General features: G+C 33.0%; 2 protein-coding genes across 3 annotated transcripts; one reads left to right on the forward strand and one right to left on the reverse strand.

The window, feature by feature from the left end:
- Positions 1-925: 925 nt before the first annotated feature.
- LOC108460946 (protein HEAT INTOLERANT 4-like) lies at positions 926-8,637 on the reverse strand. Of its 2 annotated transcripts, XR_001867696.2 has the most exons (15): positions 6,747-8,637; positions 6,319-6,357; positions 6,157-6,210; positions 5,958-6,021; positions 5,578-5,636; positions 4,779-4,903; positions 4,521-4,580; positions 3,877-3,935; positions 3,691-3,770; positions 2,936-2,974; positions 2,652-2,714; positions 2,519-2,566; positions 2,307-2,435; positions 1,800-1,987; positions 926-1,491 (listed from the first exon to the last, which is right to left on the reverse strand). XR_001867696.2 is itself a non-coding variant. In XM_017760665.2 (14 exons), exons 1-14 carry the CDS (start codon positions 6,921-6,923, stop codon positions 1,940-1,942), a joined length of 1,044 nt encoding a protein of 347 aa, XP_017616154.1. In that variant the 5' UTR covers positions 6,924-8,637; the 3' UTR covers positions 926-1,939. The 2 variants fall into 2 exon arrangements, 1 of the variants encoding a protein (XP_017616154.1); XM_017760665.2 differs by having other exon boundaries at positions 926-1,987.
- Positions 8,638-21,516: 12,879 nt separating this feature from the next.
- Positions 21,517-24,536, forward strand: LOC108459613 (pentatricopeptide repeat-containing protein At2g22070). Its single transcript, XM_017759015.2, has one exon. The coding sequence runs from the start codon at positions 21,815-21,817 to the stop codon at positions 24,161-24,163; it is 2,349 nt and encodes a 782-aa protein (XP_017614504.1). The 5' UTR covers positions 21,517-21,814; the 3' UTR covers positions 24,164-24,536.
- The last annotated feature ends 1,728 nt before the right edge of the window (positions 24,537-26,264 follow it).

Raw genomic sequence — 26,264 nt, forward strand, 5'->3', positions numbered from 1 at the left:
CTATCGGGCTTAGATTTTCTCGAGCTCGAGCTTCCTCGAGTTTAAATTTTCTCAAACTCGAATCTATTACAACTCAAAATTTATCGGACTTAGACCATTACGGATTCGAACCAACACGAACAGACTTTCAAGTTTAAACTTGTTTTGCCAACTCTAGTTAGTTGTAATTGGAAACATCATAACTTGCTTAATTAAAAATTGCGTCATTGTATTTGCTTCCTTATATATAATGATTTTATACGTATCACTGTATTAGAAAGACAAACGTCAAACAATGAACTATGACACAGTTAATAACTTAACTATATATATTAGATTGGTAGATATCTTATTGAAATGGGCTAAGCATAATTTGGACAATTATTGAAATCCGCGAAGTTTCAATACGTGCATATAATTGAAGTTGGCGCTGTAAGCATGAATGTACATATGCACAATTGGAGTTGGTGAAGCATGAGTCACCAAATATCATGTTGGTACAAGAGTGAATTTCAAATCGGCGCTGGGGTAATTGGTACCTTGCCAAAGGAGAACGTTCCGCGAGTGTTTAGTTTTTTTCTCTAGGGTTGAGTTACACCCATGCTATTTCTGTTTTTCAAGAGACGTTATCTAATTGGTAATATATGACCCGTGAGCAACTCGATCGTAAATTAACAAAATTTTAATTGCAATAACTAATTTAAAAAATCATATCAATTAAAATGACTAAATTGAAAAAATTATATCAAAATGTTTGTAATTTTTTTTCAATCAGACCAATAGAAAGGCGGAGTTATTATTAAAAGTCTTACTAACGTTTTTCTCGAGTTCAGCAAGCATAAATATTGTGACATTTCAACGGTAATGTATCTCAGTAGCAAACCAAAATAAGATTGATTCCTCGTCAGAACAAGTACCGAACGAAACTTGCCATCAAAAAAATCGCTTTTAGTTTTGAATTCAGTGTTCTGATCTATTTTGAATTGTTTGACCGTTAGATTAGGTGCATTTTTAATTTCAATTTGTGTTCGGTAATCGCTCAAATACACATGAAAACAACAGTTTTAAACGCAAAACACACTCAAATACATCATAGTAAATTGCTTTTTTTTTCTTTGCGATATTTCCCCTAAGATAACCTCAAACGTTTCAGAAACACTAAATGATGCTTTGACTTTTGATTTCAATAGGTGAACCCCCGCGGAAAGTGCCATCTTTCAATTTATGGGCCCACACTGTCGAAATGCCAAAAGATGTTTGGTGTCTCAATGATTCTTGCAGTGGCTTATTTGCGCACCTTTCATACGCACTGTTATGATACTATTGATTTTTCCCCACCGGAGATTCTATCCTTGTTGCATTTCCTCTCAAATGTAATGTCCTGTGTTATTCATACTTCCTGAACCTGTTATATCATATTACACAAGATGAACAGCATGCAGCTTCTCCATTTGGGGTCTGAAGATCACTGTTCTATTCGAATCAGAAGGATGTAAAGCCCCAGCTAGTTACCTTGTAAGAATACAGGGCATTCAAAAACCATGAGATTCCCATATGATTCACGGAGTTAAAAACAGAAATAGCATTATATTTGGCTAGTCTTTTTCTCATTGAATTTGTTCATAGTACAATTTAAGTCGGAAGGTAGATAAAACCAAGATACTCAAGGGAAGAACTTTTAGCTCCTGACCATAAGTCATTCAAAACTTTTTGGAAAAACCTCAACAGAGTATTCTACAAATTCCTCCTATTGTCACGAGACAATCATCTGATTAAATTATCTAAATAGCTATGGGGTTTAAAGCTTTCTCCTAAGATACCTGGCTGTGATGGGACACGAGATGAAAGCTCCCAAAGATAACTGAGTCACAGATACATGCCTGATATGCGCTCTTGCAAGCCAGCACGAGCTTTAGAACATCTCTCAACAACTTACATTACATCCTAAATGGAAACTCCGTTAGAGAACCTCATGAGCCTTCCCATAATACCTGTTTATGAAAGGAGCCTGCAAAGTAGAATCATAGAGCAACAAAAATAATATTTTCAAATATTGTCGATCATACTGTTATAACTTAACCAACATTACCAGGTAAATGTATTCATTCAGATTTTAAAGCAGACCATTTTATCACATTTTATCGATGAAATTATCCAGGAAATCCAAAGAACTTAATGTATTATGTAACAAGCTATAATTAAGAACATCATGACTTAAAGAAATATGCTCACATTGAATACAATTAACTCCATATGAGAAATAATTAGTACTCAAAACAACATAACAAAATATATAATCACATCAGGAGTAAACCATAAAACCTTACCTTCACATTTGATACATCAGGAGTATCTGGAGTTGGAATAGGGTAGAATTTGGAAAATCTCATGTTCTCAAATGCGGCTTTGGTTTCCTCACTCATTTCTTCAAGGGCCTTTTTGCGAGCTTCTCTTGCCTGAAACAATGGAATGGCACGAATTAATCACCCTAACCAAATATATTTTTGCAAGTCAAGATGCAATGTTGCCAACAATATACCTGCCGATTAACTTTCTTTGCTTCTCTGACTTTCTCTTTGACAAACTCCTACAAAGTCCATAACATGTCAGATTGAATTAGTTACAAATAAATGAATCCACAATTGATTTGTGGATCTTTAAATGAACTTCACCTTAAAGGCATCTTTTTTATCTTTATCTAATTCGTCTGCCTCAATCAGTTGATCAGTAAACTCCTGCAAATTGGTAGATATTGTTTAGTCCCAAATTTCTTTAACAGGAGTAAATAACAGCCAAAGCTTAAACCAATTGACTGAACTCTACTGCACAAGGAACTGGAATGAAAAATTTTAAAAAATAAATAAATAAATAAATAAAGCTGCCAATTCACATATTTCAAACATCAAAAGAAATCATGCTGATTAGACTGTAACATAAAAATGAAAGAGTGCCTTACATCAAGTTCATCCAGCTCCCAATCAAATTCACAAAAAACCTGCAGGACCAGAAAGGATGCATCAATTTTCATAACACTTTGCAGGATAAGCCTTAGTTATCCACCCAAAAATGGTCACAAGTAGTGTAGTCAAGGAATGCCTAGACACTAAGGCACAACTCAATCTAGCAAAAGCACCTAAGACCCCTCACAGTTAAGGTACTTTATTAAGGTGCAAAGCACACAGCTCGAATAGGCTACCTTTTTTGTTTTCAATTTTTTTCTTTAACGAGTATCAGAGTATATATTTGTATTCTGATAAAACAGGACAGTTTGCAATTAATAAGTGATGCTTAGCAATGCTTGATCTCTGTATCAGGCAAAGGTGTATAGTCAACTTTTAAACATTTATTAGTTCATCTATGCTTAAGAGTACAAGTATTAAAATCGAATTAGTACATATAGAGACCTCAGCCTCCATAGGATTTGAACTTCAGACCTTCCAGTTTTAACCATTGGAGTGTCAAAGATACATACATAGTACAAATTCAAACGTGTGCATGTTTCTAATCCTTTTAGTGATTAGATTCTTACTCGTGAGACTGCCTTTGTTTGTGCCTTGAACCTTAAAACAAAGACTCCATCAACACTGAATGTAAGAGTTCATATATCAAAGCATGACTAACTCAAACCCTAAAGTCAACTCCATCCACCCATTAATATCCAGAAAGTCTAGTACCAGTCAAAATTAACTTTTCAGAAATAAAAAACCTTACTGGCTTTTGTTCCGCTGGAAAAATTATCTGAACCTCGGTGCTTTGTTCAAGCTCATCTTCCTTCAAAGGCTGATAAAAATCTGTCAATAGGGCAATACAGCGATAAGGGTTTTCTTTACCTTTTTCTAAACTGATATTTTTCATATATTACAGAATATAAGATGCAGAGATATCTAGAGAACTTACAAGGCAGACAATACTCATATTTCTTGAGACGGTCTATATTCATTTGTTTTAAAGCAACCCTGCAGAAGGAATTTCAGATGAAGAAAGTTAGCCGAAATACATGCATGCATTTGAAACACACATATACTCCACGTTCAAGCAGAGATGATATAATGTAAAAAAAATCCACTTACGGCTGCTCAAAATAACATCAAAACCCATACAACACAGAAAGGTCCAAAACATGGAATAAATATTGATCAGAAAGAGCCAAATCCTAAATGGATGAACACAAGTTCCATATTGTTATTTTCAACAAGCATCAGCATTTCATTTGGTGAACTGTGTACACATTGCCACAACAACAAGCTGATTAGAATGCATTGACAATTCGCAGAAAAAGCGAACCTTATTCCAATGCTTAACCCAGGGGAAGGCGGTGCAGTTTTGATATGAAGTATACAATATACAATATACAAGTCAAACTTAATATAGCAATTTTTCCAGAGAGAACCAAGAGAAGCATATGTGACCCAAGTTGACAATCTGAAACTAAATCAGTTGAAATAAAGACACAGTGATCAATTGGCTCTAGTTGACATCTCATGCATAAGGCGAAAAAAATCATTAATGAGGATTATCAGTGTCAGTTTGCACAACTGTACCTTCTTTGAGTGCAACTTAAAATGAACATTTGAGATTGCAGTCTATCAACTTGGCTGTCTCTGTAGCAGAATCAAAATGTACAATCACATCAAACATTGGCTTTAGATCAATTCAATCCCAAAAGTAATAAAACAAAAAGTAGATGATATTTCATTTTTCAACTTGGGCAATTATATAGATGAATTAAATTAAATGATTCCTTTCAATATTAGCTTTAAATCTGATCAAAAAGGGAAAAACGGATAAATACTGAGTACCTATTCTCAAGTGGAATATATGGAACCCAGTCCATTTTCATTTGTTTCATTGGAACAATCTCTTCAGCTTCTCTCTGCACTGAGTTAATACCGATCTTATCTGAAGGTGGGAAAGGAGAGACAACCTGAAAAATACCACCAAAGGTCAAAGATTAATCAATAAGAAAATACAACTAGATCATAGTGAAAAGAACTGTTTCAAACAAATTAATCTCATAAACCATAAATAATATGGCATTGCAAACACAGAAAATAACAAACCAATGCCAAGACAACAAAGCTTCTTGCTTATGGATTATAAAAGAAAACTAAATTGAAGGAATATTTTAACTCACAACATTCTAGACTGCTGCTTATATGATCCAATTTAACCCTTCCATCAAAAGAAAAATATAACAGATTGAAATGGCTCTTTGCATTGAGAAAAGTATCTATGGAAAACAGTTCAATATCATTCCATAACATGTATCGTGAGATGGTCATCAAAAGCCAAATGTCTAACGTCATGCCCACACCTATAAGAAACCATTTATCCAAGAGGCAAAAGCCTGAAGTTGTGAGTTCTAAGCTTGATAAGTGCACCTCAAAAGAACAGCCGCGCAGATTCATCAAAGGAAAATGTTAAAATGCAAAAGAGCAAAGTGAATATATAACTTCAAAGCTACATATAGATACTACTGAGTAAGCCTTAAGCATAAAAGATGCCTGTAATCACTTTATCCATTCATTCCAATATAAAGAAGAAAGCAACTTAACATGAAAAACATTAAGCCCTTCACAACCATGTTAGACAACTTACAGCCACAACCACAGGTATACAAATGACTTTGTTTTCTCCCTTGTAACGAACCAATTGAGCTACACAAACAGGAAAACACTAAAATTAATTAAGTGTAATTGATGGGAAACAAGGACAAGTTAGAAGGAATTGAAACTTCATTATTCCAAGTCAGAAGAAATTGAAACTTCATTTTTCCAAAAATAGAACTTAACGGAACTTAGCATAAATCAGGTAACAACACACAGGCTTTCTTTCTTTCTTTTCAAAGACAATAAAAAGTAAATAACAGAAAAAAATAATACAACCAATGGCATAAAAAACCCATTTCCCCCAAGGGAAAATGAAAATTGTCCATATAAAGGTGCAAAATACTAGGGCCAAAGTAGTAAACTACTTACGCTCTGTGCAACCGAAGAGATAAACTTTCTTTCCATATAGCTTCCCCCCCTCTTCAAATGCCTCCTGACCAGAAACAGAACCATAAAAACATGTTAGCTCTGAACCAAATTTGCACGATACTTGGGGAAAACAAAAGCAGCAAGCTAGCAACTAAAGATGAGACCAGAGAGAAAAAAAGAAAGAAGTTTTTCAACTGACTTCTAGATTTGAAAAGTTCCAGTTGAATTGGTAAACACTGTCCAATTGATCCCACTGCCACATAACAAAAGAAAAACGAAATGTAAGCAACAGAACTTGAATCCATCAAAATCAGACTAACCAAAACCAAAAAATAAAGCATGACAAACTCAAAATTCCAACCTCTGTTCCAACAGGAAATGCAGCTTTCCATAAATCCTCCTACACAATGCAAATGGAAAATTTTCATCGAAATGGATCCAAAACATCAACAATAAAGCACGACTTTTCCTCACTAATCATCTCAACAAATAATTATTTAAGCTAAAAATTTGTACTCATTTCAGATCTAATCTTCACATAAGAAGGCAATCGTAACACAATTTAAATTTGTAACTTCGATGTTATCCAAAACTAACAGTTCAAAATTCAAATTTTGAAAAGTCAACAGATAACCTAAGTCTCTTAACCTAGTAATTGTTCAGATATTATATAAACCAAAACAGTGAAATCATAAAAGAAACAACCCTAAAGACAATCCTATTTAGAAAAAATTAGAATCGTAAACAACAAATTCAAAACCTGGACTCAAATGAAAGAAAAAATTATACCAAGTTACGCTTATCTTCAAAATACTCAGGCTGGGGTTGAGGCTTGGAGGACTTAGCACGCTTAGCTTTGGAAGCAAGTTTATGGTTCTCCTTCTGATTCTCTTGCGAAGAAGACGAAGCTTTTACTTCGGTCTCTTGTTTCTGAGAGGTGGATTTTCTCTTACCGCCCTTCCTCATTTGATTAATGTCCAAATACAACAACAAAAAACAACAAAGGCAATGGCAATGGCAAAGCAGATTCGTTTAAGTGTTTAATATATGGAGAAGAACAAGGCGCCTACTGGATTTTTGTTTTTTGATTTCTTTTTTCTTTTTTTCTTTTTCTGTTTTTTTTTTTTTTTTGAGCGTTAATCCAACGCGGTATTGGTCTGCCAAAATTTGAGGGTGTATTTTTTTTTTTTCCTTCTTTTAGGATGGGGAAAGGCGGGGCGGAGGTAATTAAAATTGAAGGGGTTGATTGAATTTGTTTTCAAAAGGATTTGATCAAGGGCCGGGCAGGACGGGAATACTTCTTCTAGTTCTAGTGTATAGATTTTGGTTAAAAATACTGTGAGTCAGCAATTTATCCTGGTAAATTAAACTGCCTTCAGTGATAACCATTTGAACCGCCAACCGGGGAATAACCCTTTTAAACCGGATGAAATCGACTTAACCGATTTTGTGTTTAGGTTTAAATTATTCAGGTTCAAACCTTAAAAAAATCCATTTTATCTTAATAGTTGGAACCGGTCAATGACTATTCCTAGCCCAAAAAACAGATCCAAATGAAAAGAAAAAAGGCAAAATGCCTTAGTCCCTTCACCATCTGCTTGATCTCTATGCTTTGGCCGGCCACCATCTCAAGCTGCACCGCCGCCGACAAAGTTTCGTTTTCTTTATTTTGAACTTTTGAAAATGGTTTGAAAGGTAGAACTATAAACAAGAAAGGTTAAAAGAAAATGAAAAGGATATGAAAATGAAAGGTTAACTGAAAAGCTTATGAAAATTTGAAAGCAAAAAGAGATAAAAGAAACAAGAGAAGATGAACAACTAAGAGTGAAGCCATGAAGTGAAGAGGTCACAAATCTGGAAAAGAAAGTCATAAAACTTCAAAATTGAAATGTTAAAATAGTAAAACTTAAAAGCTACATCTTTTTTCAATAAATAATAATATAAAATATGTATAGTAAGTACTGTATTTATGGCTTCTTGAATTACGTGAGTGTAAGAGAATAATATGTTACCAACCAAATAACCGAAGCACGAGAGAGAAGAGAGAAAAAAAAGAAGCAGGGAGGAAAGCACGAGAGAATTGCAAAGAAGGAGAAAACAGTTCAAAACTTTTCATAACCGTAGCCCTTTACATGCTTAGTACGGACAGAATCTTTTGCTAAAGCTCCATCAGGACTGATTAGGGGTAAGGTAGCCTGGACAGTGTGATTGCCTATATGTTTCTTCAACTGGGACACATGGAAAGTTGAATGAATGCGTGATCCTGGTGGTAACTGAAGTCTGTATGCCACTGATCCAACCTTGGCCAACACCGGGAAAGGCCTAAAAAATCGGGGAGCCAACTTCTGATTGAGGACCTTTCTAACTGAGGTATGTCTATAGGGTTGCAGCCTAAGAAACACCAAGTCTCCCACCTGGAACTCACGGTCACTGCGATGTCTATCAGCCATTTGCTTCATCCTGTCCTAAGCACGCTTGAGGTGGTATTGAAGGAGCTTTAGAGCTGCCTCTCGATGCTGTAAGCTCCTGTCAACACAGGCCACTTGAGAGGCTCCAGCCAAATAAGGGAGATGGTGGGGAGGTGGTTGTCCATAGAGGGCTTCATAGGGAGTGGACTGCAGGGCAGAATGAAAGGTGGAATTATACCACCATTCTGTCAGTGGAAGCCATAAGGACCAATTGGTAGGCTGCTCGCCAGTCATGACCCTGAGGTAAGTTTCCAAAAACTAATAATGATTGGATGGTGTATTCTTAATTACTAATAATATCTCATTGATCATCTTCTCCTCAACTTGCAATTGGGTATTTATATTTGAACAATCATCGATGTATGTAAAAATGATTTTCTTCATATTCTCAATTTCATCCCATAGACTTCTCATAACATAAATTCTTGTAACGTTCAACAGCCTCACACAAGGACTGAATAATCTCTTAGCCTAACTAAGACGTATGGTTATAAGACACTAAAATTGGATCCAGTAAGATCATATATACTAGAATAAAATTATGTAGATTTGCAAAAGTATTATAGGATTATAAACTGAAATGAAAATAAAAATTACCTCTAAGCCCTCCTTTAATTGACATTATCATAGAGATTGAGATCTTGGTCATGATCAATAGGCCGTTTTTGTTTGGAGGAGTCGGTGGTAGCAAACTTGTGGCTTTTGTTAAACTTGCGGCTTCATTATTTATTTGGCTAAAGGTATTGTTAAGTAATTTTTTGTTATTTCGTATTAAAGAGGACAATAGAATATTTATATACATAATTATTGATCATAAAATTGATATTCTTAGCAAACTTAATGCATGCTGGACATAGAGGTGAAGTCAGAAAAATTTTTTAGGGACGGATGAAATTTTAATTTTTTATCGTTTACATCTTTACAATTTATAAAAAATTAAATCGAATTTTTATAATTATAGGGGGTCAAAGTGCATTTTAGGGGGGTCGGGGCCCATGCCACCCCCCTCCCCCAATTTCGCCCCTAGCTGGACACTGTACTACTCTGAGCTGCCTACTGGACACTCCTTGGGCCTAGGCGAGTCGAAACCGCGAGCTCCCGTTGCGAACACCTTCTGATATGTACAAGTTAAGTCAATAAGTTTCCCTTGTGAACTTCATATTGTAAGGCTTAGACACATACATCTTGTGGTCCTATTCAGGTCACAGATAGGCAATCCAAACTTTATCTAATTTTCAGATTGGTAATCATAAATACATAATATATTTTAAAATTAATATATGTTTATTATAAGCATTTAATCTAATTTTTATAGTGATTGTACTAATTTTTAAATCAATAATTCTTCCCTACGCCTGAATTAATTTAGATTTAGGTGTTTTGAATTCAAAACTTTTGCATATATTAATAGCTTCTTCTTTTCTTTTCTTCTTTTTTTTTTTTTTTTGCCTTTATAAAGTTAAAATGTGTTGACACTTTTACAATGAGAAGATAAGAAATTAATTTTATTCCATAAATAATTTAAATTTAGGATTTTTGAATTCAAAACTTTTATATAAATTGATAGCTGCATTTACAGAAAATATTTAGGCAACATTATATAGTTGGCCTTTAAAGTAAAAGATTTTTAAATTAGTTGGCATCAACTTGAAAGGAGCAATGTATAAAATTTTCTTTCTTTTTTCTAAATTTGTTTCGAGGCAATTAAAGTCATTCCTTAAGGAATACTACTTCAGTAGTACTTTAAAACAAACTTTATACGTGGCAAGATTATATATTGCCAAACGTCGTAATAAGAACTTATCCAAAAATTGAAATTCCTTAAATTGTCACAAAACCCTGCTATAATATATACTAGTATTCTCTTATCACTGCAATGCACACGTTAATCAGAAAAATTAAAATGATGTATTAATAATGTGAAAAATTATTAAAATATTATTAAATAATTAAAAATAGTTTATGAATAATATGGTGGGAAGGGTTCATAAAATAATTTCTCTATAGATTAATGTATAGTAATAATTTCATATCTTTAAAATTTGATGATATGGCGGAATTTTATTGGTACCTAAAACCTTTAATTTTAGGATCATCTTAATGTAAGTTATTCTCATATAATAATACTTTGCTATCTTTAAAATTTAATGACGTGATACTATTTTATTGGTGCTTAAAAATATATTTTTAATATGATCTTAATATAATTTATTTTCTCATAAAATAATTTATTTTTAATAATTTTATAAAATACACATTTCAAATTCCTTAACATATAAGAAATTAGGTAATATAGTACGTTAAACTGTTGAAATTAAATTGGAATAGCTTAAGTTGGGATAAGATATTTTGGTTTACTTGAAAAGATATTAGTATAATTAGATTCGTTTAGTAAAAAAATATAAAATAAATATTAGAGTAAGTTACATTTATGGTCATTTTTGTTTATTTTAGGTTACATTATAGTCATTTATGTTTGAAATGTTACGTTTTAGTTATTTATATTATCACGTTGTAACATTTTAGTTACCGAGCCGTTAATTGTCGTTAACGGTGTAACAGTAAGTTGACGTGACACATTAAATCATCATTTCAAACAAAAATTTTATGTTAAATTATATACTTGGTCCCCATATTTTTTTCGTTTTGAGCACTTTATTTTTTTTTTCTTTTATGTTCTTTAAACTTTCCTTTTTTTTTTCCATTCTCTTCTGCTTCTTTGTTTTCCTACCTTCTCCATTTCTTTTAACATATCAGGAAGTTTCAAAACCCATAAACCCATACCATCTGCTAACTATCAACCCCCTCCGGCACCACCACCCATCATCTTCATTTCATCCACTAACACCTTCACCACTACCATGACCTCATTCATGACAAACCCAATAATATCATCCCCTCACAAAATGAACTCATGTTCAAATCAATCAAGAATCCAAGTAAACAATAATTAATAAGCCTAAAAAAATCACAAAGAGCCAAAGATTAGACAATGACCAATGACGGAGGAGCACATATAAGAAAATCAAGCCAGTCTAATGGTCGATGACAAAGATTTGATCTTGGGTAATCCAAAAGTTGGGGATTATTTTAGATGTTTTTGAAAGGAGGTCATGGTAATAGTCAGCTGTGGAGCCACATTAAGGCCCAATGAGGCCATGGCCCCACTAAAGTTTAAATTTTTTCAATTTGGTCCTTTGTAAATTTACACTATTACCCTCCCAAAAATATAAGTAGGCCCTTCAATATTTTTATAGTATTAAAATAATATTAAAAATTTATTCTTAATAAAAACAAACAAAAATTCTTCTTGAAGAAGTTAAATTACTCATAATGACTTTTGAATGATATTTTTATAAATAATAATAAATTAATGTTTACTTAATAGTTTACTAAACCTAATAATATTTTATAAGTAATATAATATATATATATATATATATATATAAAGAAAAGATGAAGAGATTTTTATCATTTTTCTTGTTCATATTGGTGCTTAGCAAGAAAAGTAAAAAATTATTTATCATTTTTCCTCCAAATTTGAAGTATAAGGTATGTTTTTCTTCAAACTTTTCATAGATTTTGAATATTCAAACTTGTTTTACATATATGTACCAATAGTTTTTGTTTTATCAAGTATATTAAAAGTTGCCATTAAAGGGTATTGATGAAACTTGAAAGCTTATCAAAATAAATGAAATGTGTATGTTTTTGGATGGAAATGATTAGGAGACAGTTTCTAACTTATTAGAAGTGTAAAAATGAAACAAAAATAGTTAGATAATGTTATAGTAAGTTTCGGTCAAAGTGAAGGGGAGGAAGAAAATTTTGGTCACTTTGAATAAAGTTATGTCAAATTATTGCTTGTGAAGTAGTGAGCATTCCTGTGAAAATAGAATAAAAAATGGTTAACCGAGTCAAATGATAGCTATTTCGTCTTAATTGTTGAAATACTGTTCTTTTGAATATATTTTTATATGTTTAAATCGCTGTCATGTTGGAATACTTCTTCTTTTGAATCGATTGTTTATATGTTTAAATCGACTATTACATAGCACTTCTAATTTTAACTTGCCCCCCAAGATTAATATCCTGGCTCCACCACTGGTGGTGAAGGTGTTAGTGGATGAAATGAAGATGATGAGTGGTGGTGGAGGGTTTTGATGGTTAGCAGATAGTATAGGTTTATGGGTTTTGATTATAGGCAATAATGACTTTTGACTTCTTGTTTCTTTCTTCACTACCAATTCGACTTCTTGATATGTTAAAAGAAACGGAAAAGTAGGAAAACAGAGGGAGAAGCAAAAGAGAATGGAAAATAAAAAAATAGAGAAAAGTTTAAAGAGCATAAAAGAAAAAAATTAAATTACTTAAAACAAAAAAATATGGGGACTAATTGTATAATTTAACCTAATTTTTTTTTTAAAATGATGATTTAACGTGCCAAGTCAGCTTACCATTACACTGTTAACGACTTAATGGCTCAATGACTAAAATGTTACAATATAATAACATAAGTGACTAAAATATAACATTTCAAACATGAGTGACTAAAATGTAACTTGAGGTAAACAAAAGTAACCATGGGTGTAGTTTACCCTAAATATTAATATAATTAGAAACTTAAATTAAAAAAACAAACAACACATAAAATTTACCTTCAGATATTTTTTTGTAAAAATAATTCTTAAATAGAAAACCAAGAATGGGTACTACCCCACTGGTTCCCCCCATAATTTTTTACATGATTGTAATTTTTACAAAATCATAATAGTTATATTCATCCATTGCCATTGTTGCCTTCATAAAGAGTCAAAGAAAAGCAATGTACATTAATCTTTTAAAATGTGAATGAGCATGATGTATATAATTTTTTTTGGTAGATTAAACAATGAATTACATAAAGTAGATCATAGGCAAATTATTAAAGTGTTGTCATCGTTCAAAATCTCTTTAATCTCTAAAGGGGGATCCTCAAACATGTGCAAAGTTTCATCACTCAATAAAGCCATTTTTTCCAAAGCATCAGTTGTCCGATTGGTCTCTCTAGGAATATAAATCAAGGATCACTTCTCTTCAATGGCTAAGATTTGTTAGATCCTCTTTACTAGAGAGTTTTTTGGACCACCAAGCTTATTTTCGCAGATAGAAATAACATTTTCAAGATTATCTGACAGGACAATAATCTCATCATAACCTTGTTTCTGAAGGAGAAGTAGACCATCTAATATACCCCACAACTTAGCAACTGTTACTGAATTCCCAAAAAAATGATTGTAACCTAAGATCCACTTCCCTTTGCTATCGCGTATCACTCCACCTGCAGCAAAGAAACCAAACATAGAGTGAATAGCACTATCAGTATTAAGATAAACACACACACCTGAATTTTGACAAATTGAAGTCTGCTTCGGACGAGAATCCAACGCTTCATTATGGATAGAGAGACAATGTTTCGCCCAACTATAAGAGACACTGATTATATCCTTAGGACTCATAAGATTTTCTTAAAAAATGATCGAATTACAATTCTTCCAAATGCGCCAAAAAATTATCCCAAAGAGGCAGGCCCAAGATGAGGCACTCATTTTGTTGGTAGCAGGAGATTGTAAATTCGAGAATAACCACTCCTAAATATTACCAACAAAAAAGCTTCTAGAATGATTAGAAGAGATAACTTGGTGCCAAATTTCCTTCGCATAAGAACAATCCCTAAGGATATGGAGAATATCTTTCGTAATATGACCACAAAAATAGCACGATGCATCTTGTGCAATACCTCTACTAACCCTTTCAGAATTGGTTAAAAGTCGTTGTTTAAGAATTAACCAGATGAACTGTTTGACTCATTGGGGCCCCATAATTTTTTATACAATACTTCAATTCACATCCTTCGGATTTCAAGACTCCTCCTTAAGCATATAATAAGCACTCTTCACAGAAAAGACACTAGTCGTCATTCTAGACCAAGAAAGAATATCTAGCCTGACTGAGTCTAAAAGAGGAGGAATGCTAATGATTCGTTTTACCACTTCTTCTGGTAACCACAATCTGAAAAGGTCAAGGTTCCAATAGCCATCTCCTTAACTTTACTCTCAAGAACAATGTTACCATGACCCGAAACATACTGATTGAGAGGCCCCACATTAGGAACCCAATTGTCCCTCCAACATCGAACAGACCTCTCATTTCCAATAGACCAGATCATATTACTGCGTAACAGAGGCCAAACTTGGGCAACTGCTTTCCATATATAGGAACATCTATTCCTCATAATAGATTCTGTCATACTTTCAACAAGGTTATACTTAGGTTTAAGGATCTGAACCCATAAAGCTTCAGTCTTGGTAATAAGGCTATAACCAAGTTTCAACATGAAAGCTTTGTTCTGATCCCCCAAACGTCGAAATTTGAGACCTCCATGTAACTTAGGCTGACAGATACTATCCCACCCCACCAAAGCCATTTTCCTTTTCCCATCTGCAACACCCCAAATGAACTGTCTTGCTAATTCTTCAATAGATTCGTAAATTTCTTTAGGGACTAAGGTCGACTGCATGAGATAACTCAGAATAGTCAACAAAATAGATTGTGCTAAGATGACCCTTCCAGCAAAGGAGAGTCTCTTAGCATCCCAACTAGGTAGCTGACTGCGAGCTTTTTCCACTAAAAAATTTAAGATACTATTAGTAATTCTTCGGTGAAAGAGAGAAGCCCTAAGATAGTGGCCCAAATCATTAACTTCTTGAAAACCAAGCGTGTCATTGATTGCACTCCTTAAGTATTCTTTGACACTCGTAAAAAAGAACACATTCATTTTCATGGCATTGACTTTGAGTCCAGATAACTCACAAAAGTTACTCAGAAAATTCTTGAGAAGACTACTATGAAATGAATCAGCTGGACTAAAAATCACCAAATCATCTGCAAAGAACAAATGTGAAAGATTCGGTCCAGTGCGTAATAATCGAATGGGACTTCACTCCCCTAAAGAGATACCCACATAAAATCTATGGGCAAACCATTCCATACAGAGGACAAAGAGGTATGTTTACAGAGGACAACCTTGTCGAATACCCCTTACTAGCCTAAAATTTTATGTTGGCACACCATTCCATAATACCTGCATAGAGGATAATGAAATAGCATTCATAATAACATTAACCAAAAGAGAAAGAATACCTGCTGCATTGATAAAAGCTTCTACAAAGTCTCATCTGACTCTATCGTAATTCTTCTCCAAATCAATCTTGATTGCCATCCACTGGAGCTTATTCTTAGTTCTTATAGAAAGTAAAACTTCCTGAGCAATAATGTCATTATTAATAATACTTCTCCCAACAATGAAGTCTGCTTGTTCTTGACCTATGATTTTCGGGAAGATACTCTTAAATTTGTTTGTAATAACCTTCATGACCAACTTGTACAATACAGAGCAAAGGCTGATAGGCTGATTGATAGAAATTTTTTGAGTTTAAGATTTTGGGAATTAACACAATAAGTGTGTTATTGAACTCTGGTTTAATAGTTTCTCCCTCAAAAACCCTCTTGACCCACTCACAAATAGCACCCCCAATATTATCCCATTGGTTCTGAAAGAAAGTTGCATGAAAACTATAACTACCCGGAGCTTTCAAAGGCATCATGTCGAAAAGAGCAATCCTTATTTCTTTATTCGTAACATTTCTCCCAAAAAAATCAACATCTTTAGGATTAAGGCTTGGAAAATCACTAAGAGGTAAAATCCCTAAAGGGCCTAGTTTCTCTCCATAAAGATTTTGGAAAAAATTAATCGCTTAGGTCTTAAAAACCTCAGGATCAAAAATCCAATCTCCATCAATATTACACAATGTAATGATTTTATTGAAATTCCTTCTCTGAACTATGCGTCTATGAAAGTAGGTAATATTACGGTCTCTCAAATTTAACTACTCGTACCTTGATTTTTGCTTCTAGAGCATCTCTTCATGATGAAGAATATTTTCAAGCTCATCTCTGACCATCACTTCCTGATGAATAAGAGAATTAGACCTCGAAAGGTCCAATGCATGCTATATTTTAGAAAGCTTATGTATTAACTGCCTCTTCTATTGATTTATATGACCATAAACACAATTGTTCCATCTTTTGAGCTTATCAATAAACCTAACTATCACACTAGTCATATTACCATCGAAGCTCTAATTATCCTTAACAAAATCAGAGAAATTTTGGTGATGCATCCAGCCAGCTAAAAACCGGAAGGGGCGATTAGGAGTATATCTAACTTTATGGCAAAAATTTAAAAGAAGTGGTCAAAGATCAGATTTAATTCTGGAAAGATCGGAAACCGAAAAGTTGGGAAAGGATTTCATCCAAGCATTGTTTCCCACTACCCTATCCAGTTTTTCAAAGAGGTTACCACGATTAGGGGTGAGCAAAACTCGATTCGACTCGAAAAAATAGAAAAAAATTCAAATTTCGAGTTAAACGAATTGAGTTATTCGAGTCAACTCAAATTTTTTTCGAATTTCAAGTTCAAATCGAGTTGAGTTTTCGAATTCGAATAACTCGAATAATTCAAATAATTCGAATATCAAACTATAATATTTTATATTTTTACCCCAAACTTCTAAACCTTTCTACTTTCCCTCAAAACTTTTACTCCTTCCCACTTTCTCCCAAAACTTTTACTCCCTTTCCATCCCAACCCCCCAATTTACCCAAAATCCATTTCCCACCAAAATTTTACTATCCCATTTACTTTTCTCAAAATTTTACTCCCAAAAACTCTCAAAACTTTTTATTTTCCTCCAAAATTTTTACTCCCTCCCACTTTCCCCCTAAAATTTTTACTTCCTTCCCATCCCACCTCCCACCTACCCAAACCCACCCCCTCAATTTTTTTAATATTTTCCCTCAAAAATTTTACTCCCCTATTTATTACTTTCCTCAAATTTTAATCCCCAAAACTTTTATTTTCCCTTAAACTTTTACTTCTTACCCTTTACTCTCAAATAAAAATCAAAATTATCCAAAAATCACTAAACATAAATAGTAATAATTTTTTATATCTACTATTTATATTATTAAATTAAATTTCACATTTTATATTATTTATATTATTGAATTGTTTAGTCATATTGAATATTTATATTAAAATTGAATTATTAATTATGCTATTAAATATTCATGTTAAAATTTTATATTAGTATCAATTTCACATTTTATCTTTAAAATAACTTTTATTAAAAAATCACATTTTACATTTAATATATTTTTAATTCCAAAATATATAATGACAAGAATTTGAAGATAATTGAAACAACTAAGCAAGCAAAGAAGGTAACCCGTATATAAAAGTTTAATAAATAAATTATGAGGTGATGAAAGTTAATAAAAAATTTGTCTTAATAAAAAATTTGATTTAGGTGGACAAATTTTTTTACGATGAGTGACAGTGGTTACAAGAACCCAAAATTATTTTTTAAAATTTAACTCAAACAAATATATTCGATTCAATTCGATTCGGATTCCATCTCATTCAACTCGATTCGAGAAAATTTCAAATCAAATTAGGATGATAAAATATGATTCGTCAACTCGATTAACTTGAAATTTTTTCATTTGATTCGATTCGATTCGATCGAACGCTCACCCCTAACCACGATGCCACGTAAAAAGGACCTTGAAAACCCAGATCATGCAATTGAGCTTTATCCATAAATTCACAAAAAAACTGGCATCTGCGACCTTTAACATGACCATATTTTTTATCATCTGAACAGTGGATGGCGTTAAAATATCCAATGCCCATCCAATGATCATACCCAATTGGAACTGAACGACCTAAATCATTCCACAAAAATTTCCTTTTCTGTTTGTTAGGGCTCCCATACACAAAAGCAAGATCGGATGATGATGCAGATTAGAGCAAATACAAGCCAAAATGAATTGAGGATGATTGCCTACAACCTCCAAATCAATCAAAATTTTCCATCCAATCTAGATACTTCTAGAAAATCTAACTACTTCCACACGATGAGATTTGTGCCAACCTAACTTAGCAATGATTGTGTCAGCTTTAGCCCCACTAATTTTTGGTTCAAGAAGGCTAACTATATCAGGCTTATGCTGATTGTTATACTCACGAAAAGCTCACAAATATTTATCAGACATACACCATTGCACATTCCAAGATAAAATAGACAAATTCATAATAAAAATTAAAAAAGAAATAAAAAAACTTATCTTATTAACGGTCGGTAGAAGAAAACTCCAATCGCTCTCATTTTTGCGGCGACAAATCCATAGTATATTTCCTATCAATTTCAGATGTAATAAGCTCCATTACCCTCTTCATAGAATCAGCAAATGGAACCCGAATATTTTTAGAATTTTTGAACTGATTACCTGGCCCTTTTAAGGTTTTATTAAGTTTCCAACGACCTTTTGGACCCGAGTCACTTTAGCATTCAGTCCCTTAACAACTTCCCTAGGTAATTTAATTCCAGTCAGAGGATCACTGCCCCCCGTCTCCTCGTTCACAGACTCCAGAATATTGTTATTTTTAAACATAACTGCCGAATGGTTTTTGGCCTCCAAAACTCCTTCCTTTACCGCTACATTAACAAAAGAACTCTCCTCAAATGTAGGATTAAAGTGCACTACATGTTCTGCTTGCTTTTGTAAAGAAAAAGGAGGGTCCACCTTTATTTGGTTTGCATCAACAACATTCTGTGAATTTGAAACTAAAGGAAAAAAAGAGACAGAATTACCTGAATTTAGAGGTCGAATATTTTCTCTAGCACTAGGCATAGAAAGTTCAAAGCACTTGAAGGCTTAGAAAGATCTGCTACAACTTCTTTTAAAACCTGGGCCTCTGGCTGCAGCCCAAAGCAAAAATTGCTAAAGGCCTGCTGGTTACTAGTAGAAGAAGTCTATTATTTAATAGCCAAAGAAGCCTACAGAACCAAGCTCGTTTTAATCCCACCCATGATATGGACATTCACGAGATTAGTGGCCTTAGGGTCATAGGCCTGACCCTTTTAATGTTTCCCCATCGGTAGGCCGAGATTAAATTTTTTAGAGCAATCATTAGCAGATTTTTTACCCATTGAAGATTTTTCTTGAGGACTAATTAAAATAGCTTTCCCTTTTTTCTTCAAATCTCTCTAAGTTTTCTTATTGATTTCCTCCTCCGTTGCAATCATCTCCAAGTCTATTAGTGATTGATAACATGATCCTATATTTTTCTCCCCTTTAAAATTGTTTCCCTTTTTGATCCCATCTAAGGTGCCACACTTGGTCTTCAACTCCACCAGCATCTAGGGACCATAGTCTCTTTCTCCAACCACTGCAGGAATTACAGAATTTATTTCTGACGTCTCACCCTTCTCTTTCGCCCCTGGGGATTGTGCGAACTGATGGACAAGTTTCCTTGGCGTGTCCATAGCAACCACAATTAAAGCAAACCACAGGTAGGTTTTTGTACTCGATCCTTTGAGGGCTACCATTGTTGAGAATCTTAGAGATTAATGGTCGCCTTAAATTGACATAAACTACCATGCGAGCGTAACAACCTCGCGGTCTGTTACCTGTGTTAAAGTCTAATTTTGTTACTTTACCTATCATTCCCCCAATCTTCGTAAGAATCTGTTTTTTGTATAAATGATTGGGAAGACCAGGAAAACGTATCTATGCGAGGACCATATTAGGGTAAGGTAAACTAGGATTGAAATCGATCGTCCAGGGTTGGACGGTTAGGTAATGACCAAAAATAAATCACGGACCCTAAGATAGAATCTTGTCATAGTCGTCAGTGCTCTGAAATTTTGCAAGAAAGTAACCATTCTCAATATCCATTAATTGAAAAGGCTTAGACAGTCTCCAAATCCCATATAATCTATTATGCAGAGTCATGATACCAAGGTTTCGTCCCAACATTTTGAGTACCACAGAGGTTAACATTTCCTTTTCCAAAAGCTGATATACTCTCTCCAAGAAATCAATGGAAGGAACACCATCAACAAAAGATTTCTTGACATTCTGCTTTGTGAGAGAGAAATTATCAGCAAGAAATTGACCATCACTTGTATTATTTTGAACAATAGTTTCTTTCCCCACTAGCATATCCTTCCATGACATAGAAGGCATTGGTTATGGCTCTACAACCATCACATCTTCAGGAATCATGGCCGACTCCTTAAATCGAACCTTCTTTGTATTAGAATCCTCAAGAAGAGAATCACCTTCTTCATTCCTGTCTGCAGTAGAAACCGAAGAAGACGAGAGCATTTTTTTTCTTTTCCAAAAATCTTTAAATGTGCATAATATGTATAATTTAATGCTTTTGAATATTATAAATTACTATTAATTACTAATTTATCTCTTAATAATTGTCATTTTGTTATATTATCGATCCATCTCATAGGAAAACGACAAATTAATTATTATATATATATAGATATTTATAATTATTTACTATTAATATTTCAATAATTAAATTATTAAATTTATTAATATAATATATAAATGTAAATATTTCCTTTTATTTTCTTTCATATACTTAGGCAATAATTTATAATTACTTTTTGCTTAAATATGGATGTTTTATCTTAAATGGAGGAAACAACAACGTAATTTTGCACATTTCCTTGCATAAACATAACTTGTAGTTTTAATGAAAATTATGTAAGTTTATAATATTAAAACCGTTTAGATGTGGGATAACCAATAATGTCATTTCAAAGAAAACCTTACTTTTGTATATATGATTTCGAAAAGGGAATATTTTAACTTACAAATTTTGAGTAACATTGGTTAATATAAAATTTACAGTTTAATAATTTATAAGTGAAAAATTAATAAAATCAATAATTTAATAATTTATGTGCAACATGTTAATAAAATTCAATATGCTTTAAATTTTGTGAAGCATATACTTGATATTTATATATATTGCAAAACAAACACAAGTATTATATAAATTATTTTAAAAGATCCGAATAACATGATTTCAAGCATTCCAGTAACGAAAATTGACTATTAAATGGCATTCTTTTGCTGTATGCTTCAAATATGAATACACTATATTTTTTTAATTTAAGCTATCCTGTTTTTGTTACCACCCGTGGTCGTGGCGCAATGGTAGTCTTCAGCTCAGAAGGTTGCAGGTTCGATTCACGTCGAGTTCATTATTCCCGGTCTCTTTTTTCGAATCCCGAACCGTTGAGAACCCTGAAAGTGGGCTCGGGTCGAAATGACACCATGTTACAAAGAAGAAGTTGCTTTTTTTGTTTTTGGAAGGTCAAGTCTCAATGAATTAGAAATATTCAATTTAAACCAAACCCAAAACCAAAACCTTGTAATTATTCTTAATTGAATTTATTCTTCAAATACGATAACTAAATGAACATCCCAGACCCATTCTCTTTATCATATCACAGCGCTCGTCTCCTCCAAGAAAGCCTCAAATCCAATGACCTCTTAGCCGGGAAATTGGTCCACGCCCGAGTTATCAAATCTGGGCTTCACTTTAGTGTCATCTTACTCAACAATCTCATGAATTTTTACTCCAGAACTGGGTGCTTTTCCGATGCTCAGTTATTGTTCGACGAAATGCCCGTGAAAACTATTTTCACGTGGAATACCCTTTTATCATCTTATTCCAGACAGGCTAAAATGTCTGAAGCTACTGAAATTTTTCGTAAGATACCGAATCGTGATTCTGTTTCCTGGAGCACGATTATTATGGGGTACAATCAGATGGGTCGTTTTCAAAGTGCCTTAAAATTGTTTGATAAAATGATTAAAGAACGAGTAATACCAACGCAATACACGATTACTAGTGTTCTTGCATCATGCGCTGCTATTAAAGCTTTAGATGTTGGTCGAGAGGTACATTCTCTCGTCGTCAAGTTTGGGCTTAGTAGTTATGTTAGTGTAGTTAACTCTTTGTTAAATATGTATGCTAAGTCTGGTGATCCAATGATGACAAGAGTTATTTTTGATAGGATGGAATATAGGAACACATCGAGTTGGAATGTTATGATTTCGTTGCATATGCAGCATGGACGAGTTGATCTTGCACGTGGACAATTTGAAAGGATGAGTGAAAGAGATATAGTGACATGGAATTCGATGATTGCAGGTTACAATCAACTTGGGCATGATTTTGATGCTTTATGTACATTTAGTAATATGCTGAGGGATTCTTTGTTGCTTCCTGATAAATTCACGTTTATTAATGCGTTATCAGCTTGTGCCAACCTTGAGATGTTGAAACTTGGGAAACAAATCCATGCTCGTATTGCTAGCACCAACTTCAATACATTTGGGCCAGTAGGAAATGCCTTGATCTCAATGTATGCAAAGTCAGGTGGGGTTCAAATTGCTCAAAAGATTGTAGAGCAGAGTGGGATTTCACGCCTTGATATTATTGCATTTACATCTTTGCTGGATGGATATGTTAAGCTTGGAGATTTAAAACCAGCTAGGCAGATATTTGACTCACTGAAAGACCGTGATGTAGTTGCATGGACTGCCATGATTGTTGGATACTTGCAGAATGGCTTGAATACTGATGCAGTGGAGCTTTTTAGGTTAATGGTCAGAGATGGTCCTAAACCAAATAACTTCACTCTGGCAGCTATGTTGAGTGTCAGTTCAAGCTTGACTTCATTGAATCATGGCAAAGAAATTCATGCAATTGCAATAAGAACTGGTCAAGCATCCTTGGTTTCTGTGAACAATGCTCTAATTACGATGTATGCTAGAGTTGGAAGCATTAATTGTGCAAGGAAAGTATTCAATCGGATATACTGGTTCAGAGATATTGTATCTTGGACATCTATGATAATGGCTCTTGCTCAACACGGTCTTGGAGAAGAAGCCCTTGAGCATTTTGAAAAGTTGTTGGCAGCTGGAATTAAGCCTGACCATATAACATATGTAGGTGTACTCTCTGCTTGTACACATGTGGGGCTGGTTGAACAGGGTAGTAGGTATTATAATATGATGAAAGATTTTCACAAGATTGAACCTACGCTAAGCCATTATGCACTGATGGTTGACCTTCTTGGGCGAGCTGGATTGATACAAGAGGCATATGATTTTATTGAAAAAATGCCCATTGAACCAGATGTTGTAACTTGGGGTTCGCTCTTATCTTCTTGTAAGGTTTATAAGAATGTAGACCTTGGAAAGGTTGCAGCTGAAAGGTTGCTCCTTATTGACCCTGACAACAGTGGGGCCTACTCAGCCCTAGCTAATTTGTATTCAGTTTGTGGAAAGTGGGACGATGCTGCAAAAATTCGCAAGTTAATGAAGGATGGAGGGGTAAAGAAAGAACAGGGAATAAGTTGGGTTCAGATAAAGAACAAATTCCATGTCTTCGGAGCTGAGGATGGGCTTCACCCACAGAAAGATGAAATCTACAAGATGATGGCAAAGATATGGGAAGATATAAAAAAGATGGGCTTTGTTCCAGACACTCAATCAGTGTTACATGACCTTGAGGAGGAAGTAAAGGAGCAGATGCTTAGACATCATAGTGAGAAATTGGCCATTGCTTTTGCACTAATAAGCACCCCAGAGAACACCACTTTGAGGATCATGAAAAACCTCAGAGTCTGTAATGATTGCCACTCTGCCATTAAATTTATATCCAAACTCTCTGGAAGAGAAATTATTGTAAGAGATGCTACCCGTTTTCACCATTTCAAGGATGGTTTCTGTTCTTGCCGTGACTATTGGTAGGTGACGGGTACAGCTGGAAACAACTGACTTATCACAAGGTACATTGTCAAAGAGATTGATCCTTGCATTCAAAATTAGCAACTCTCTCACTAGTGAGTTTCAACCTGATAGACTTGGCTCCACAGTTGTGCTTCTTGGCATCAAGGCATGATTGCATAGTTGACTAGGTTGGATTCTTGAAGCCTCTAGCATGTAAAACGCTGGGTCCACTTGCCTTCTCTATTTTAATGAAGGCTGAATAATCTATTCCTTCACTTGTATTATTTTGTGGTCTGGCACAGTCTGGATTCGGAAAGAAGTTTCAAATTTGTATATTATTAAAAACAAAAAGAAATTATCATCATCAATGATATGTAACAATAATTAAAATAAATTATTTAAAATTAAAAATTTAAAAATAAATTTACATGCAATCATGTACCATTAGAAATTAGTATATATAAAACACGAATTTAAAAAACTTTTGAATTAATAAGAATACCCAAATAATAATTTATTAGTATTCTTATGTGATAATAATAAATGTAATATAAATTAATATGATAGTATATTAATGTAAAATTAATTAATTTGGTCAAATCTTTTAAAAGTTTTACTTAAAAATAACATAATATATTATTAATTAATAAAATTATAAAACCATTTAATATAATAGGATAAATTAAAAATAATAAAAAATACAAGTTTTTGTAATTAAATGAATATAATTATATGTATGATTTTATTTTAAATATGAAAATAATTAATAATGTTAAAATCAATTTTTTATAATTAATAAAATTAAATGTATGAGATTAACATTATAAATAAAAATAAAATCAATATATTAATAATCTAATCTATAATATATAAATTTATTTATTCTTAATTTATATTTCAAAACTCAAAAGAAAATAAATATATTTATAATTACATTAAATATTAAATATTTTATAAATAATAACCACATCTAATCAAATCGGTATGATTCAACACAAATTCCAACTCAACAAATAGTATGACTCATATATATTTAAGAAATTAAAATAAAAAAATCAATTAATTATAAATTAGGTATTATCTATGTTTCTCATATTTTTAAATCTATAGAATCAATAATATAATATAATATAATATAATATAATATAATATAATATAATATAATATAATATAATATAATATAATATAATATAATAATGTTTTTAATTAAAGTACACTTACTATTTTAGATCAATTAACACTTAATTAGTGTTACAATTATATACCAATTAAAACCAATATTTAGCACTATAAAATATGCATTAACAATGCATTTTCGTTCATAATAACATCTAAAAATTACTGGAAAAAAATCATATTTTAGCATTATTTAATAAGTTTAGTTTCCATCACTAGTAAAGGTATGGATTTTCATTATTATTTAAGATGTTTAGTTACTATTATTTAATATTCGATAGTTTTACTATTATTTGACTTTAATAGTATTTACATAATTGTGAATGTTGCTTACCACTATGATGCAAAATACTATGTCAAAGGTAACAAAATATTAAAATAATGGTTCTTTGTAGTTTAAATTTTGACTAATATTTGAATGACAAGTTATTTTATCTAATTACTTAATATTTTACTATCTGTAATGACTTGTTTTTTGTTAGTATTGGAAAAGTGGTTTTAGGATCGAATTTTCTAAATTAACCTAGTCCGAAAAAATTAGTAGAGCAACTATGAGTTGAGTGATCTGCCGTAATTTGATACGTCAAATTAGGCTCTCCATTACACTAGAGGAGCTTAATCTCAAGCAATTTAGATGTCTTTTCTTTACTTTTTGTCAAATTTTAGCTTTTTTTTTATTAAATGGTCTTTATTAGTTTTATGCCCTTTTGAGACCCAAAATGACCAAATGGCAACATGAGGGACCTAACGATGTGATTGAGTTGGTGTAGGAAGTCGATAATGACCCTGAGCTTGAGGAAATCATCATTAAGACTGGGTATCGTGACACTAAGGTAATTGAAGTCTTGACACCACTGAAGGTGCTAAAGTGAAGAAAATTGAGGCTAACTCTAATGATATCGTGACACCGAGGATGGATATCATGACGTTGAGACCCCAAGACTCC

Source organism: Gossypium arboreum, chromosome 12, assembly GCF_025698485.1.
Source record: "Gossypium arboreum isolate Shixiya-1 chromosome 12, ASM2569848v2, whole genome shotgun sequence".
In the NCBI taxonomy this organism is placed as follows: Eukaryota; Viridiplantae; Streptophyta; class Magnoliopsida; order Malvales; family Malvaceae; genus Gossypium; species Gossypium arboreum.

Excerpts from the sequence above, each read along its gene's own strand:
- LOC108459613 (XM_017759015.2), top strand. The coding sequence starts at position 21,815 with ATGAACATCCCAGACCCATTCTCTTTATCATATCACAGCGCTCGTCTC.
- LOC108460946 (XM_017760665.2), bottom strand. The coding sequence starts at position 6,923 with ATGAGGAAGGGCGGTAAGAGAAAATCCACCTCTCAGAAACAAGAGACC. Across the intron at positions 6,211-6,318 it reads CATTTCCTGTTGGAACAGAG|TGGGATCAATTGGACAGTGT; the intron begins GTTGGAATTTTG and ends GTTATGTGGCAG. Across the intron at positions 2,436-2,518 it reads CAAAGAAAGTTAATCGGCAG|GCAAGAGAAGCTCGCAAAAA; the intron begins GTATATTGTTGG and ends CCATTGTTTCAG.